This window comes from Hypanus sabinus, chromosome 1 (assembly GCF_030144855.1).
Source record: "Hypanus sabinus isolate sHypSab1 chromosome 1, sHypSab1.hap1, whole genome shotgun sequence".
In the NCBI taxonomy this organism is placed as follows: Eukaryota; Metazoa; Chordata; class Chondrichthyes; order Myliobatiformes; family Dasyatidae; genus Hypanus; species Hypanus sabinus.
Window position 1 is genome coordinate 209966150 of NC_082706.1, and position 17723 is coordinate 209983872.

Consider the following 17723-nt stretch of genomic DNA (forward strand, 5'->3'; position numbering starts at 1 on the left):
TTTCCAACATTATATTTCATTTGCCACTTTCTTTCCAATTCTCCTAATCTCTCCAAGTAATTCTGCAGCCTTCCTGTTTCCTCAACACTACCTGCCCCTCCACCAATCTTCATATCATCTGCATACTTGGCAACAAAGCCATCAATTCCATCATCTAAATCATTGATATACAGCATTAAAAGGAAGCGATCCCAACACTGACCCCTGCGGAACACCACTAGTCACCGACAGCCAGCCAGACAAGGATCCTCCTATTCCCACTCGCTGCCTCCTACCGATCAGCCGATGCTCCAACCGGGTTAGTAACTCTCCTGTAATGCCTCTCAAGTGTGGCATCTCTTCTGCAAGTCCAAACGTACATCATGCACTGAATTCCTTTATCTATCCTAACGGTCAATCTCCGCTTTAAATGAATTCTAGATTCACCACCCTCTGGCTAAACACCAAAGTGGCAACACAAGCGACAGTCCGCCCTCAGTCGCCTCCTCCACCAGCATTGTTACCTTCCAGACCACTCTGCTGTCATCTCCCACACCTCCACCATAGACAGGCAGGAGGAAGTGGAACACTGCTGGGCTTGCCAAAGCCACTCACCCCCATCCGAACAACTTTCTACAGGAGCACCATCAAGCGTCCTGCCCAGCTGCACCATTGTGAGGGACAGAGGCTGCGAGGCATCGGACTGCAAGACCCCACAGAGAGTGAAATCCGCCAGGGGCATCATCGGGGTTTCTCTCCACACCATTTACCCAGAACAAGCAGCAACAGCTCACACTGAAACCTATTAAATCCAGAAATGCCTCGATAGAGAGGACGTCTCCTACTGGGCGGAAGACTAGGACCCGAGAGCTGCCTCGGAACAGAGATGCTGCAATACCTTCAAACTGAAGCTTTGACTATCAAAATGTAGAGCCGAGAACCCTACTGTACAGGCCTCTCTGCCCACAATGTCATGCTGATCTTTTATCCTACTCCAAAATCAACCTAACCTTTCTGTTCCTCACAGCCTTCCCATTACCCACATGCCCAAGGGTTTGGAAATGTACAGATGCCCCCAGTTTATCCTCGGCAGGGTGTTCCACACTCCCATTACTCTATGCAAAGAACTGATGTCTCCTTTGTACATCCTCCAGCCACCTTAAAATCATTCCCACCCTGGGAAAAAGACTCCGGCAGTCCACTATCTCTGCCTTCTTTCATTTTGTACACCTCTATCAAGTCACCTCGCATCCTCCTTCACTCCCGAGAAAAAGGAACCCCAACTTGATCAACTCATCTTCAAAAAGCTCTCAAATCTGAGCCAGCGTCCTCGTCCTTGAAGCTTCCACACCCTTCCTATAATGAGATGACCAGAACTGAACACAATGCTCCAAGTGTGATCTTTCAGGGTTTTACTGAGCTGCAACATTACCACACAGCTCTCAAACTCAATCCCCTGACTAATGAAGGCCTGCACACCACACACTGGTACAGAAACTGAGGGGCTGACTGACATGGAGTGTGTCATCCCTCAGAGCTACTGTGCAAGTTGAATGCCGATAATTCGAGTCCAAATCTAAACAAGTTTAGGATATGATTGCAACAATGACAAACCTCTATTAGCCAGTCGAGTAGAATCGCTCTCATTTTTGGCTGCAAGGATGGGTGCAAGGAGAGAACATCTTTACTGTGCGTGTATTTTATTTCCTTCTTCAGCATGTTTGACCACACGTCTTCAGAGCTTCCCCAGCTAGAAACAGAAAATGCAAGTCAGGCAGGCACCACTAAAACAAGAACACATTTGATGTTTCATTTGTCTTTCAAAATCTCTCTGCAGGAATACACATCAAGACAATCTACCTTCCTCCAACCTACACCTTCAGACATCTCCTGGAAAAGATTGCTGAAGCAGCCACAGAACACGATTTCAGGCCCTCTTGGCCAACTTCAGTCTGGTTCCATTTGAGAAACCATTTCCTTTTCAATTCTCTTAATACCCATCAGTTTCAGGATCATCAGTCCATTTGTCATTTTCACTGCTTTTAACATATTGTCTCTGGGTCTGAAATAGGACATAGGGTAACAGAGGAAATGAAGCAGATTGACATTAGGAAGTAAACTGTGATGAGTAGACTGATGGGACTGAAGGCTGACAAATCCCCAGGTCCAGATGGTCTGCATCCTAGGGTACTAAAGGAGGTGGCGCTGGAAATTGTGGATGCATTGGTAATCATTTTCCAATGTTCCTTAGATTCAGGATCAGTTCCTGAGGATTGGAGAATGGCTAATGTTATCCCACTTTTTAAGAAAGGAGGGAGGGAGAAAACCGAGAACTATCGACCTGTCACAGCCTGACATCTGTGGTGGGGAAGATGCTAGAGTCCATTATTAAGGATGAAATAGTGGCATATCTAGATAGCAGTGATAAGATTGAGCCAGCATAGATTTACCAACGGCAAATCATGCTTGACTAATCTATTGGAGTTTTTCGAGGATGTAACCAGGAAGTCAGACAAGGGAGATCCAGTGGATGTAGTGTACCTCGATTTTCAGAAGGCATTTGATAAGGTCCCACATAGGAGATTGGTGGGTAAAATCAAAGCTCAGGGCATTGGGGGGAAGATATTGACATGGATAGAAAACTAGTTGGCAGATAGAAAGCAAAGGGTAACAGTGAATGGGTGTTTCTCAGAATGGCAGATGGTGACTAGTGGGGAGCTACAGGGCTCGTTATTGGGACCACAGCTGTTTACGATTTACATCAACGATTTAGATGAAGGCATTGAGAATAACATCAGCAAATTTGCTGATGATACTAATCTGGGTGGCAGTGTGACATGTGATGAGGATGTTAGGAGAATTCAGGGTGACTTGGATAGGCTGAGTGAGTGGGCAGATACTTGGCAGATGACGTTTTATGTGAATAAGTGTGAGGTTATCCACTTTGGGAGTAAGAACAGGAAGGCAGATTATTATCTGAACGGTGTAGAGTTGGGTAAGGGAGAAATACAAAGAGATCTGGGAGTCCTTGTTCATCAGTCACTGAGGGTCAATGAGCAAGTGCAGCAGACAGTGAAGAAGGCTAATGGAATGTTGGCCTTTATTACAAAGGGAATTGAGTACAAGAGCAAGGAAATCCTTTTGCATTTGTACAGAGCCCTGGTGAGACCACACCTGGATTATTGTGTACAGTTTTGGTCTCCAGGGTTAAGGAAGGACATCCTGGCTATAGAGGAAGTGCAGCATAGATTCACGAGGTCAATTCCTGGGATGTCTGGACTGTCTTACGTAGAGAGGTTAGAGAGACTGGGCTTGTACATGCTGGAATTAAGGAGATTGAGAGGGGATCTGATTGCAACATATAAGATTATTAAGGGATTGGACAAGATAGAGGCAGGAGATATGTTCCAGATGCTGGGAGAGGCCAGTACCAGAGGGCATGGTTTGAGAATAAGGGGTAGGTCATTTGGGACAGAGTTAAGGAAAAACTTCTTCTCCCAGAGAGTTGTGGGGGTGTGGAATGCACTGCCTAGGAAGGCAGTGGAGGTCAATTCTCTGGATGCTTTCAAGAAGGAGTTAGATAGGTATCTTATGGATAGGGGAATCAAGGGATATGGGGACAAGGCAGGAACCGGTTATTGATAGTAGGTGATCAGCCATGATCTCAGAATGGCAGTGCAGGCTCGAAAGGCCGAATGGTCTACTTCTGCACCTCTTGTCTATTGTGGCACAGTAGTGTGGTGCGAGTGCGGATGCTTCACAAAGCCAGTGATCTGGGTTGGATTCCCACTGCTGTCTATAAGGAGACTGCACGTTTCCTCCAGGTGCCCCAGTTTCCTTCACACTCCATAGATGTACAGATTAGGGTCAGTTAGTTGTGGGCATGCTGTGTTGGCACCAGAAATTTGTGGGCTGTCGCCTCCACACCACATCCTGGGACTGTGCTGGTCGTTGTCACAATGGATACTTTTCACCAACGTACATGTGACAAAAAACTCATCTTCAGAGGTGCATTTTTAATACCCCTTACTGTGATTCTGACAACACTGGTCTCTTCATCTTTATCTCCATGCAGATCTTGGTTTCAAACTAGGGAACTTCAATCACAACTGAACTGCCCAAGAATATAATCTGACACTCCCTATAGCTGAAATTGTTAGTCATTATTATAATTAAAAATGTTCGCATCTCGAACTAACTTTAACCCATTGTGTTAAGGTTATGGGCTGGTTAGGGTGATATTAGATTAGGTTAAAAAATGAGCACATTATAGTGGGCAAAGGACCTTTCTGCGCTGTACCCTTGATGAGGGTAGGATTAAATCTGGGGTTGTTACATGGCATGAAGGGCCAGAAGGCCTATTCTGTGCTATTTCTCAATAAATAATGTTCCATGTTCAGGCTATGGACACAATCTCTCTACTGTAAACAAAAAAAACTAGGGTGCTCAAATTATTATCTATTTTATTTATTTAGAGATATAATGCAAATTAGGCCCAATGTGCCCCACCACCCAGCAACCCCCAATCATACCTGAGCCTACTCATGGGACAATTACAATAACCAACTAACCTTCTAACCAGAATGTCTCTGGACTGTGGGAGGGAACCGGAGAAAAGCCACAGGGGAGAACACAGAGACATGCTTATAGAGGACACTGGAACTGAACTCTGAACTCCATCATCCAGAGCTGTACAGTGTCGCACTAACTGCTACAGTACCATGCTAAAACATGGACTTATAATCCACTTCTCAGCCAATAGATAAAACTTCAGCTGCACTGAAATTTTAACCATCACACACACCATTCCTGCAGACTTTTGGCAAACACAGACACCTGAGGTGAAGATTTAGAAGCTTTCCACTGAAATGTTGCCCCAAATCCTATGCGGCAGGGTACTTACCCAAGAGGTGGTAGCGGTGATTTGTTTAGGAATAAATTTTTGAACCTATATTGTGAGAACTTGGAGAAGTCTTCAATGCGATCGTTCTCTTTGTGGGGTGTGGGGATAAGGACACACGGACTAACACCTCCAGGTGCAATGGGAGCCCAACAACTCTGTCAAAAAAGAAGATTGTAATTCAGAGCTCTGATCAAATGCTATTACAAACATTCAGAGCACAGCAGCACTTCCACTTTCTTAGAAGATTCAGCAAGACATCCAAAACTTTGACAGACTTCCGCAGGTGTGTGGTGGAGTGTATTGACTGGCTGCCTCAGCCTGGTATGGAAACACCAATGCCCTTGAGAAGAAAATCCTGCAAAAAGTAGTGGAAACGGCCCAGTCCATCACAGGTGAAATCCTCCCCACCACTGAGCAGATCCTACAGGGAGTACTGTCACAGGAATTCAAGGACCCCCATCTCACTGCCGCCATCAGGAAGGAGGTACAGGAGCCTCAGAAATCACTCCACCAGGCTCAGCAACAATTATCATCCTTCAAACATTGGGCTCCTGAACCAGAAGGGCTAACTACTCACCCCATCACTGAAATGTTCGCACAACCTATGGGCTCACTTTCAAGGACCCTCCATCTCATTTCCCTGCTAAATTATTGCTATGTAAATATATTTGCAGCCTTGCTGTCCTTGGTGAATACCCTAGTTGGGCAGTCTTTCACTGATTCTGTTAATAGTTATTATTCTATAGGTTTACTGAGTATGCCCGCAAGAGAATGAACCTCAGGCTTGCACACGGTGAAATATGCACTTTGATTAGTAACATTTGAACTTTGAATTTTAAGCTCCCTCTGCTGGTCGCAGTATTTCAAAAACTATAAAATACTGAGGCACACATATTTTCTTGCTGCTACTAATTCCATCTTATGTACAAAATTAAACACAGGTTCACAGTAATTTAGAATGGGAAAGCTGTTCAAAATAATTGATTCCCCCCCCCCCCCCACACCCCAGGGTCTAGCATCTCGGAGTTACCAGCTCTGTTGAGACTGATGGAAGGCGGCAGCAATAATGGAGTGACGATGAATGAAAAGACATCAGTGTCATGCCGAACAGCGTTAGGAATGGACGAGCCCCGGGTTAAGGCGAGAACCCGCAGCATCCGAGGCCGGAATGTCACTCACATTCCACCCCTGATTTCCCCCGCTAAACGTTCGCGAGGGAAAACTTCCCGCGTTTATTCATTTCCGTCTTAATTTAACGACTCGGTTCGGCCGCTTCGACCCCCCAATTCAAAGCCACACACTGGTCACTCCGACCCTGTTTAATGCATCGGCTCTGCGGGTTAAAACCGGGGTCGCCAGTGCATAACGCGGGGGACCCTGCTGAACTTCCCGCCGCTCTGCTAGCCCCAGGTTGCAAATTCAACCCCGAGGACCCTCTACTCAGGGTTTGATAAGTTTGCACAATTCCTGTACAGGATGGGGGTGTTGGGGGAAGATACTCTTCGCCCGCACCCGCACCCCAACCGCGGTGCGAAAAGTTCGCCCGCCAACCACTGAGCACAATGGGAAAACACTCTGCATTTTCTCTCGAAATAAAAATATATATTCCTGTTTCCGGGCGGGCTTTTACTTTAAACTTTAGTGCGGGAATTGAAAATCCCTTCTCCACCGCACCCCCCACCTCCCAGTGCCTGCAAGGCGGGCGCGCCGCCGCCAAGGACCTCCCTCCCTCCCGGGAGAAGCCGGAACCGGCGGCCGGCGGGACAGCGCGCTAACTCGGCACGTCCCGTCCACATAATCCCGAGCTCAAAATCAAAATAACACCCAAATTCATCAAAGCTCCGACACACCGAGCCATCACTACTGTCCGGACGCTAATACCGCCTGGCCATCGGGTGCACAATTAAAGCATCAAAATATATACTGTTCGCTTATTTGAATAAAATGCACAATCCTACCCAAAATATACCTCCTCCACCCCCCCCCCAACAATATTGGACCATCAGAAGCAAGTTTAATAAGGAGGCCAAGTCATTGGGTATATTTACAGCGGAGGTTAATAAGTTAAAGGGTGTCAAAGGTTACAGGGGAATGTAGAAGTACGGGGTTGAGTGGGATAATTCATCAGCCATGATGGAATGGTGGAGCAGACTCGATGGACCGAATGGCCTGGTCCCGCTCCATTATCTATGGTCTTAATATCACTGGCAGAGATGCTGAAATTTGTTGTACCCCACCTCGTTTTACCCGGGGAGAGCATTTGGTACTTCTCTGCAGTAACCCTGTCCACATCGACGCCAATTCTTATAATAGTCCCCACAAAGATGCCAGTAGGAATCCTCTACCTGTATCTGGAACTGATGTCTTCTCCTATTAACTTCTGCTTCGTGGCAACGTTGCTTGCACTCCTACAATGAAATAACTTGTTACTGTACCAGCCAGCTGTATAGCTTTTTTTTGGTGTGAAACGTTGTTCAATTATACACTTACTTCAGATTTCCTCCTCTTGCACTGCGCGGGGCCATTCCTTTGTTCCTCCACTTTTGCCTGCCTAGCTTGTAAACGATCACTGTTTAAAACAGACAGGGTCGATCATAAGTATCACCTCCATCTCACCCGCACCCCCCGCCAAAAACATGAAAAATAAATATTTCTTCACCTGCGTCTCGACATCCTCTTGAAAATCCTGTAAAAATATCAATCGTAAAATATTACATACACAATCTTGATATTTTACAAAAAGACCCATGACATTAACTTCATGTCAGCCTCAATGTCATCTATATTTTTAAAAAATAAGAGGATATTTAATGAAAATGTAACCGAAAGGGCTTTTTTTTTGCAAAAGTGGTTCCTTTGAATCTGCCCTTTGGCGCATGAGCAACAGTCGACTTAAACTTTAATATTATATCCACTCAAAATAAACACCCCGTAGCAACCTGATTTATACTATCCTCAATATATTTGTCATTAATTGGGTTGCTGGTGAAGTATGAAGAGTACGTCTTTGATATTTTTAAGGTTATTTGATGTCCCACCCGGTTCCGCGCCAATTTACACAGAGCGGGTAAAGCCTGGATTGGACACGCTCTCAGAACAGCCGCCAACTCTATTAGAAACACTCGCCTTTGCACCAAATAACCTCAATATCGCAATTTTCCACTTCGCCTTCAAATCACGGTCACAGAACTGTCTCCAAGCTGAACTTTTTTTACACAAACACACACTTAGACAGAAGCCGGTGAATTAAATGCATGCAGCGCTTAAAGAGCCCGGCGCTGGCTCCCATTAATAATTTCGCGAGCCGGTTATACACATGAGTGCATTCGCTTCCCTCCCGCCACTTTAGGAACAGGCTGGATATTTTTCAGGACAGAGCCTGCATGCACGGTTCGAGGGAGTGAAAGTGCCTCTTACCCCGGCTGCTACCGCTGCCCAGAAAGTCTCCGCTGGCGCCGGCGCCAACACTTTTAACAAGGGAACAAATCCAATGCGCATGTGTCACCCAGGTGAACCAAAAACCCACTTTCCCCCCGGCTCGACTATTTCTCAATATGACCGACTCAGGATATCTTTGTTAATCCAAAACGTGCTTCGCTTGGGCAGATGATAATTTTGAAATGTTTTAATTTTGGAGAAATTGCCCGCTAGTTTCTGGAGCCGCCTCCGGCCCCGCCCCCGGGGAGGGGATTTAAAAGACACCAATCGCCGCAACAAGTCGGCGGCGCAACGTGAGTCTGGCTCCGAATGTAAACACAGCTCCGATTCGGGCTGTCACAGCCGAGAAACACTGACTCCAACCCGACCGGCGGGCATTGCCTCCTCCATCCTCCAGCAGCGTTCGGCCTGAACCCAGAGTGGATGTTTCCGACGGTGGCCGAGTCCAAGACCAGAGGGTGCAGCCTCCGAATCCCTTCGGAACAGAGACAAGGAGCACCCTTTAACCAGAGGGTGTTGAATCTGAGGAAGTCATTGCCACGGGCAGCTGTGGAGACCAAGTCACTGCGTAGTAAATCACAACCAGACGTTCTGCGGACACATGCAAAATGCTGGAGTCTATGGAAATGAGTAAACAGCCCTGATGAAGGGTCTCGGCCCGAAACGTCGACTGTTTACTCGTTTCCACAGATGCTGCCTGGCCTGCTGAGCTCCTCCGGCATTTTGGGTGGGTTGCTTCTAAGTCATTGGGTATATACAAAGCGGAGGGGCGTAGGTCAGGGTGTCAAAGGTTACAGAGGGAAGGCAGGAGAATGGCGTTGCCTGAGGGATGATGGCCTAATTCTGCTCCTATGTTTTATAGGCCATAAGACCAAAAGACAGAGGAGCAGAATTGGGCCATTCAGCCCATCGAGTCTGCTCTGTCATTCCATCGTAGGAAACATCTTCTCCACGTCCATCCTATTTAGTCCCTTCAATATTCAGTAGGTTTCAATGAGATCCCCCCCCCCCCACATTCTTCTAAGTTCCAGCAAGTACAGGCCCAAAGTTGTAAAATGCTCCTCATATGTGAACCCCTTCATTCCCAGAATCATCCTCGTGAACCTCCTCTGGACTCTCTCAAATTACAACACATCCTTTCTGAGATATGGGACCCAAAACTATTGACAGTACCCCAAATGCAATCTGACTGGTGTCTTATAGAGGCTCAGCACTATCTCACTGGATTATTCACCTAGAATTCTATTCCACTAAGTAAATGCCAATATGGTAAAACAGGCTCAGACTGTAAACGTTCTGGGAGTCTTGCACCAGGTCACCTAAGTCCCTCTGCATCTCTGATGTTTGAACCTTCTCCACATTTAGATAATATTCTGCAATATTGTTCCTGTTACTAAAATGCATTATCATACATTTCCCAACACTGTATTCCCTCTGCCATTTCTTTGCCCATTCTTTCAATTTGTCTGAATCCTGCTACAATCGCATTGCTTCCTCAGCACTATCTACCCTTTGACCTATCTCCATATCATCTGCAAACTTTGCCACAAAGCTATCAATTCCACTGACAAACAATGTGAAAAGTAGCGGTCCCAATACTGACCCCTGAGGAACACTGGCAGCCAAGCAGAAACAGCCCCTTTTATTTACACTCACTGCCTCCTGCCTGTCAGCCATTCCTCTATCCATGCCAGTATCTTTCCTGTAACATCACAGGATTTTATCTTGTTAAACAGCCTCATGTGTGGCTCCTTATCAAATGCTTTCTGAAAATCTAAGTAAATGACATCCACTGCCTTTCCTTTGTCCACCCTGTGTCTCAGAAAGGCAGCAGCCATTATTAAGGACCTTCAGCACCCAGGGCATGCCCTTTTCTCACTGTTACTATCAGGTAGGAGGTACAGAAGCCTGAAGGAACACAGTGATTCAGGAACAGCTTCTTCCCCTCTGCCATCCGATTCCTAAATGGACATTGAACCCATGAACATTACCTCACTTTAAAAAAAATACAGTATTTCGGTTTTTGGACATTTTTTAAAAATCTATTAAATATATGTAATTGATTTACTTGTTCATTTATTATTATGTTTTATTTTATTTTTTCTCTCTCTCTCTGCTAGATTACGTATTGCATTGAACTGCTGCTGCTAAGGTAACAAATTTCACGTCACATGCCGGTGATAATAAACCTGATACTGATTCTGATTCATGTTAGTTCCTCAAAGAACTCTAACAGATTTATCAGACAAGATTTCCCTTTACAGAAACCATGATGACTTTGGCTTATTCTATCATTAATCTCCAAGTACCTCGAAACCTCATCCTTAATATCATCCTGGATAGGCTTTTTCCATTGAGAGTAGGGGAGATTCAAACAAGAGGATATGAGTTGAGAGTTAAGGGGAAAAGGTTTAAGGGTAACATGAGGGGGAACTTCTTTACTCAGAGAGTGGTAGCTGTGTGGAACGAGCTTCCAGTAGAAGTGGTAGAGGCAGGTTCGGTATTGTCATTTAAAGTAAAAATGGATAGGTATATGGACAGGAAAGGAATGTAGGGTTATGGGCTGAGTGCGGGCCAGTGAGACTAGATAGATAGATAGATAGATACTTTATTTATCCCCGAGGGGAAATTCAACATTTTTCCAGTGTCCCATACACTTATTGTAGCAAAACTAATAGGTGAGAGTAAGCATTCAGCATGGACTAGAAGGGCCAAGATGGCCTGTTTCCGTGCTGTAATTGTTATATAGTTATATGGTTATATAATATTAGGCTCTAACAATTCTCCAACCACTAAGGTTAGGTTAACTGATCTGTAATTTCCTTCTTTCCTCCCTTCTTAAGAGAGTGACAATTGCAATCACAAACAAGGGAAAATCTGCAGTTGTTGGAAATTCAAGCAACACACACAAAATTCTGGAGGAACTAAGCAGGCCAGGCAGCATCTATGGAGAAGAGTACAGTCGACATTTCGGGCTGAAACCCTTCGGCAGGACTGGAGAAAAATGCTGAGGAGTAGATTTAAAGGGTGGGGGAGGGGAGAGAGAAACACAAGGTGATCGGTGAAACCTGGAGGGGGAAGGTGAGGTAAAGAGCTGGGAAGTTGTTTGGTGAAAGAGACAGAAGGCCATGAAAGAAAGAAAAAGAGGGAGGAGCACCAGAGGGAGGTGATGGGTGGGCAAGGAGATAAGGTGAGAGAGGGAAAGGGGGTGGGAAATGTTGAGGGGGGGTGGTTGGGGCATTTACTGGAAGTTTGAGCAATTGATGTTCATGCCGTCAGGTTGAAGGCTACCCAAATAGAATCTTCCAGTCCTCCGAGACCTTGCCCAGAATAAAGTGATTCATGAAAGATCATTACAAATGCATCTGTTATCTCTTCAGCAATCTCCCTCAGGACTCTGCGATGTAGTCTTTCTGGCTCAGGTGACTTATCCACCTTAAAACCTTCGAGCTTCCCTTGTACTTTTTCCTTTGAAATATCAATGCCACTCACTCCTGCTCCCTAACACTCACGGAACTTTGGTACCCTGCTCGTGTCTTCCACAGTGAAGGCAGATGTAAAGCATCCATTAAGTTCATCTGCCATTTCTTTCACCCTCATTGCTACCTCACCAGCATCATTTTCCAATGGTCCAATATCAACTCTCACCTCCCTTTTACTCTTTATATAACTGAAAATACTTTTAGTATCACGCTTTATATTTCATCTTTTCCCTTTTATATTTTTTTTAGTTGCCTTTTGTTAGATTTTAAAAGCTTCCCAATTATCCAACTTCCCACTACGCCTTGTGACCTATTCCCAGAAATTTCAGCCACCTCTGCTCTGCCGTCATCCCCACCAGTATCCTCCTCCAATCCACCTGGGCAAGCTCCTCTCTCATGCCTCTGTAATTCCCATTGTGATACTGATATGTGTGAGTTGTGCTTCTCCCTCTCAAATCACAGTATGAATTCAATCACATTATGAATACTGCCTCCTAAGGGTTCCCTTACATTAAGCTCCCTAGTAAGACCTGGATTATTACCAACACCCAATCTAAGATAACCTTTCCCCAAGTAGGCTCAAGCACAAACAGCTCTAACAAGCCATCTTGTAGGTATTCAACAAATTCTCTCTTTTGCAATCCAACCAACTTGTTTTTCCTAATCCCCTTGCATATTGAAGTCCCCCATTACAATTGTGATTATTACAAACCCTTATTACATGTCCTTTCCAGCTTCCTTTGCAATCTCAACCCCACATCTTGGCTACTATTTGAAAGTCTATATATGATTCCAGTAATCATTTATTTTACCCTTACAATTTAACTCCACCCACAAAGATCTAATCCCATCTCTTATCAACAGAGCAACACCACCACCCATGCTTTCCTGCCTGTCCTTTCAATGCAAGGTATATCCTTTGATATTAAACTCCCAACTATGAGTTTCTTTCAGCCACGACTCAGTAATGCCCACGTCAAACCGACCAATCTCTAATTGCGCCACGAGTTTGTTCACCTTATTCTGAATGCTATGCGTATTTAAAAAGAGCATCTTCATTCCTGTATTCTTCACCCTTTTGAATTTTGCCTCTGTGGTACAATTTGCTTTGTCTGCATTTGTACCCCTGCCATATTATCTTAAACCACTCTCAACAGTTCTAGCAAGTCTGCCCGTAAGAATATTGGTCCCTCTCGGATTCAAGTGCAACCCGTCCCTTTTGTACAGGTCACACCAGCCCCAGAAAAGATCCTAAATATTCAGAAATCTGAATCCAAGGCACCTTCTCCAATTCTTCAGCCATCTCATTCTATCCCTATCCTCACTGTCACGTGGCACCGTCAGCAATCCCGAGATTACTACCTTTGAGGTCCTGCTTCACAGCTTCCTTGTATTCTTTTTTCAGGATCTCCTCCCTTTTACTTCCTATGTCATTGGTACCAATATGTACCACGACTTTTGGCTGCTCACCGTCCTTTTTCTGGATATGGTGGACGTGTTCAGAGACATTGCTGACCCTGACATCTGGGAGGCAAACTGTCATCTGTGTTTCCTTTTCGCGTCCTATCTGTCACCATGACAATAGAGTCCCCTATTACTGTTGCCATTCTCTTCAGTTCCCTACTCTTCTGAGCTACAGGGCCAGAGTCAGTGCCAGAGGCACGATCGCTAATGCTTCCCCCAGGTAGGTCACCCCATCATCCCCCACAACAGTACTCAAAATTGAGTACTTATTGTTGAGGGGGACAGCCACAGGAGTGTCTTCCACTATCTGAAATTCTCCCTTCCCTCTCCAAGCTGTCACCCATTTGTGTCTCCTGTAGCCTTGGGGTAACTATCTCCCTGTAGCTCCTGTCTATCACTGCTTCACAGGTCTTAGGGTCTAACTGAAATACAGCCACACACACACAAACTGCTGGAGGAACTCAGTGGGTCAGACAACATCTATGGAAATAAAAGTTGATGTTTAGGACCAACTCTTTATCAGGACATAAGCAGCTTCTTCCCCCTTCCTTTCCAGTGGGGATAACGTATCTCAATCCAAAACATCAACTGTTTATTCCTCTCCATAGCCACTGCCTGACCTGCTGAGATCCTCCAGCATTTTATGGGCGTTGCTCTGGATTTCCAGCATCTGCAGAATCTCTCAGACATGCTAAATGTCTGTGCTCTTTTCCAGTGCAAATTTAATTTGATCTAATCAATGTAGCATTCAACCAGAATGACTCAATGACTGAAGAATGGTCACACACACAACGTTAAACGAGCAATCTTGACTCATGAATCCTGAAATGCTGCAGGAACTCAGCAGGTCAGGCAGCTCCAATGGAGAGGAATAATGTTTTTGAGCTGAAACCCATCAGCACTGGAAACAACTTCTGGACACTTCCCTCCAGTCCTGGTGCAGGGATTCAGCTTGAAATAGCTGTTTATTCCCCTCCATAGATGCAGCCTAACTTCCCAAGTTCCTGTCTGTTGCTCTGGATTTCCAGCTTCTGCAGAATCTCTCTTGGTTCTGCATACAAGGTCCCTCCATTCTGAAGAGCTCCCTTACACACAACCATTCATATTAAAACGTAGCATAGTTATAGATAGGCATGTATGATATTTGGGCATCACTGAATCATGGCTGAAAAAAGATTATAGCTGGGAGCTTAATGCCCAAGGATACACATTGTATCAAAAGTACAGGCAGGTAGGCAGAGGGTATGGCATGGCTCTGTCAGTAAAAAATGAAATCAAGTTAATAGAAAGAGGTGACGTGGGATCAGAAGGATTGTTGTTAGGTACAGTTAAGAAACTCCAAGGGCAAAAGGACCCTGAAGTGAGTTACATAGAGGCTTCTGAACAGTAGCGAAGATGTGGTATACAAATTAAAATGAGAGATAGAAAATCCAAGTCAAAAGGCCAATAATTCAACAGTCACAGGAATTTCAATATGCAGGTAGACAGGGAAAATCAGGTTGATGCTGGATCCCAAAGGGGATTTGTAGAACGTCTACAAGATGGGTTTTTAGAGCAGCTCGTGATTGAGCCCACTAGGAAATCAGCTACTCTGGATTAGGTATTGCAAAGTGAACCAGCATTGAGCTTAAGGTAAAGGAATACTTAGGGGAAGAGATCATAACATAATAGAATTCACACTGCAATTTTAAAAGGAGAAGCTAATTAGTATTAGATATATCAGTATTACAGTGGAGTAAAGGGAATTGCAGAGCCATGAGTGAAGAGCTGGCCAAATCTGATTGGAATGGAACACAAGCAGAGATGATGACAAAGCAGCAATGGCTGGAGTTTCTGAGAGCAACTTGGAAGGCACAAGATAGATACACCCCAAAGAAGAAGCATTCTAAAGGCAAGGTGTCGCAACCGTGGCTGACAAGTGCAGTCAAAACCAACATAAAAGCCAAAGAGAGCACATATAATAGAGCAAATATTAGTGGGAAGTTAGAGGATTGAGAAGTTTTTAAAAATCAACAGAAGGCAACTAAAAAGTCATTAGGAAAGTAAAGATGGAGCAAGAAAGTAAGCTATCCAATAATATTAAATAAGATACCAAAATTTTCTTTCGGTATGTAATGTGCAAAAGAGAGGCAAGAGTATATATCAGACCACTGGATAATGTTGCAGGAGAGTTGGTAATGGGAGACAAAGAAATGGCAGACCAACTGCTTAAGCAGTTTAGAAACATAGAAAACCTACAGCACAATACAGGCCCTTTGGCCCACAAAGTTGTGCCAAACATGCCCCTAACTTAGAAATTACTAGGCTTACCTATAGCCCTCTATTTTCCTAAGCTCCATGTACCTATCTAAAAGCCACTTAAAAGACCCTATCTTATCCACCTCCACCACTGTTGCCAGCAGCCCATTCCATGCACTCACCATTCCCTGAGTAAAAAACTTAACCTTGACATCTCCTCTGTACCTACTAACCTGTGTCTTCTTGTAGCAACCATTACAGCCCTGGGAAAAAGCCTCTAACTATCCACATGATCAATGCCTCTCATCATCTTATACACCTCTATCAGGTCACCTCTCACCCTCTGTCGCTCTGAGCAGAAAAGGCTGAGTTCACTCAACCTGTTTTCATAAAGCATGCTCCCCAATCTAGACAACATACTTGTAAATCTCCTCTGCACCCTTTCTATGCCTTCCACATCCTTCCTGTAGTGAGGCGACCAGAACTGAGCACAATACTCCAAGTGGGGTCTGACCAGGGTCCTATATAGCTGCAACATTACCTCTTGGCTCCTAAATTCAATTCCACAATTGATGAAGGCCAATACACCGTATGCCTTCTTAACCACAGAGTCAACCTGCATAGCTGCTTTGAGCGTCCTATGGACTCCAACCCCAAGACCCCTCTGATCCTCCACACTGTCTAATGTCTTACCATTAATACTCGTCTTCAGTGAGGAAGACACCAGCAGTATGCCAGAGGAGATGGTGCTTGAGAAATTGAAAGGTCTGAAGGTAGATAAGTCACCTGGACCAGATGGATACACCTCAGGGTTCTGAAAGCAGTGGCTGAAGAGATCGTGGAGGCATACTTCAAGAACCCAAAGATTTTAGCATGGTTCCAGAAGACTGGGAAGTTACGAAAGTCACTCCATTCTTCAAAATGGTAGAAGAAAGGAAATTATAGGCCAGTTAGTCTGACCTCAGTGGTTGTGAAGATCTTGGAGTTGATTGTTAAGGATGTGGTTTTGCAATACTTGGAGGCACATGATAAAATAGGCTGTAGCCAGCATGGTTTCCTCAAGGGAAAATCTTGCCTGCCAGATCTGCTGGAATTCTTTGAAGAAATATCAAGCAGGATAGACAAAGGAGAACAGGTTGATGTTGTGTACTTGTATTTCCAGAAGGCCTTTGACCAGGTGCTACAAGTTAAGAGCCCATGATATTACTAGAAAGATATGAGCATAGATGAAAGATTGGCTGATTAGCGGAGACAAAGGGTGGGGGAAAATGGAGCCTTTTCTGTTTGGCTGCTGGTGACTAGTGGTAATCCACGGTGATCTACGTTGCCACTGCTGTTTTTTTTACATTATATGTCAATGATTTGAATGATGGAATTGATGGCTTTGTGGTCAAGTTTACAGACGATACAAATAATCTGGCGAGTGTGGATGGGGACAGGCTGTTTTCTGGCTAAGGTGTACCTGGAAGGCTTTCAAAAGTGAAATTTTGAGAGAACCAAGCTTGTACAGTATGTGCCTGTCAGAATAAAAGGCAAAGATAACAAGTTTAGGAATCTTTAGTTTTCAAGAGATATTAACACACTGGTTAAGAAAGAAAAAGAGGTGCATAGCAGATATAGGCAGGTAGGAAGAAGTGAGGTGTTAATGGAGGACAAGAAATGCAAGAAAACACTTAAAGAAAGAAATCAGGGTGGCTAACAGAAGGCATGAATTTGCCCTGGCAGACAAGGTGAAGGAGAATTCAAAGGGATTCTACAGATGTGTATGTTAAGAGCAAAAGGATTGCAAGGGACAAAGTTGGTCCTCTGGACGATCAGAATGGTAATCCATGCGTGGAGCCAAAAGAGATGGAGGAGTGCATAAATGAGTTTGTTTTGCATCTGTATTTACTAGGGAGACAGACACTGTCTATGGAAGTGAGGGAGAGCAACATCAACTTCATGGATCCTGTACAGGTTACAGAGAAGGAGCTGTTCGCTGTCTCGAGGCACATTAGGGTGGATAAATCAACAGGGACTGACAACGTTTTCCCTCAGACCCTGCGTGAGACAAATACAGAAATTGCCAGGGTCCTAAGCACAGATATTTAAATTATCCTTAGCGACAGGTGAGGGACCAGAGGATTGAAGGATAGCCCAAGTTATCCCACAGTTTAAGAAAGGTTCTAAAACTAATTGAGGAAATTATAAGCCGGTGAGCCTGACATCAGTAGTGGGAA

General features: G+C 44.7%; 1 protein-coding gene across 2 annotated transcripts in view; it reads right to left on the reverse strand.

Moving 5' to 3' along the window:
- Positions 1-17723, reverse strand: part of ccne2 (cyclin E2) — a 58001-nt gene that overhangs the window by 13424 nt on the left and 26854 nt on the right. The window contains exons 1-6 of one of the 2 annotated variants that reach the window (XM_059985140.1): positions 8300-8324; positions 7542-7568; positions 7373-7451; positions 7228-7290; positions 4883-5037; positions 1594-1729 (exon numbers count right to left, since the gene is read on the reverse strand). In XM_059985140.1, coding sequence (XP_059841123.1) covers positions 1594-1729; positions 4883-5037; positions 7228-7290; positions 7373-7451; positions 7542-7555 — 447 coding nt within the window. In that variant the 5' untranslated portion in view covers positions 7556-7568; positions 8300-8324. Of the gene's footprint in view, positions 1-1593; positions 1730-4882; positions 5038-7227; positions 7291-7372; positions 7452-7541; positions 7569-8299; positions 8325-17723 lie in introns of those variants that run through there. The other variant, XM_059985131.1, reaches the window with a different exon arrangement.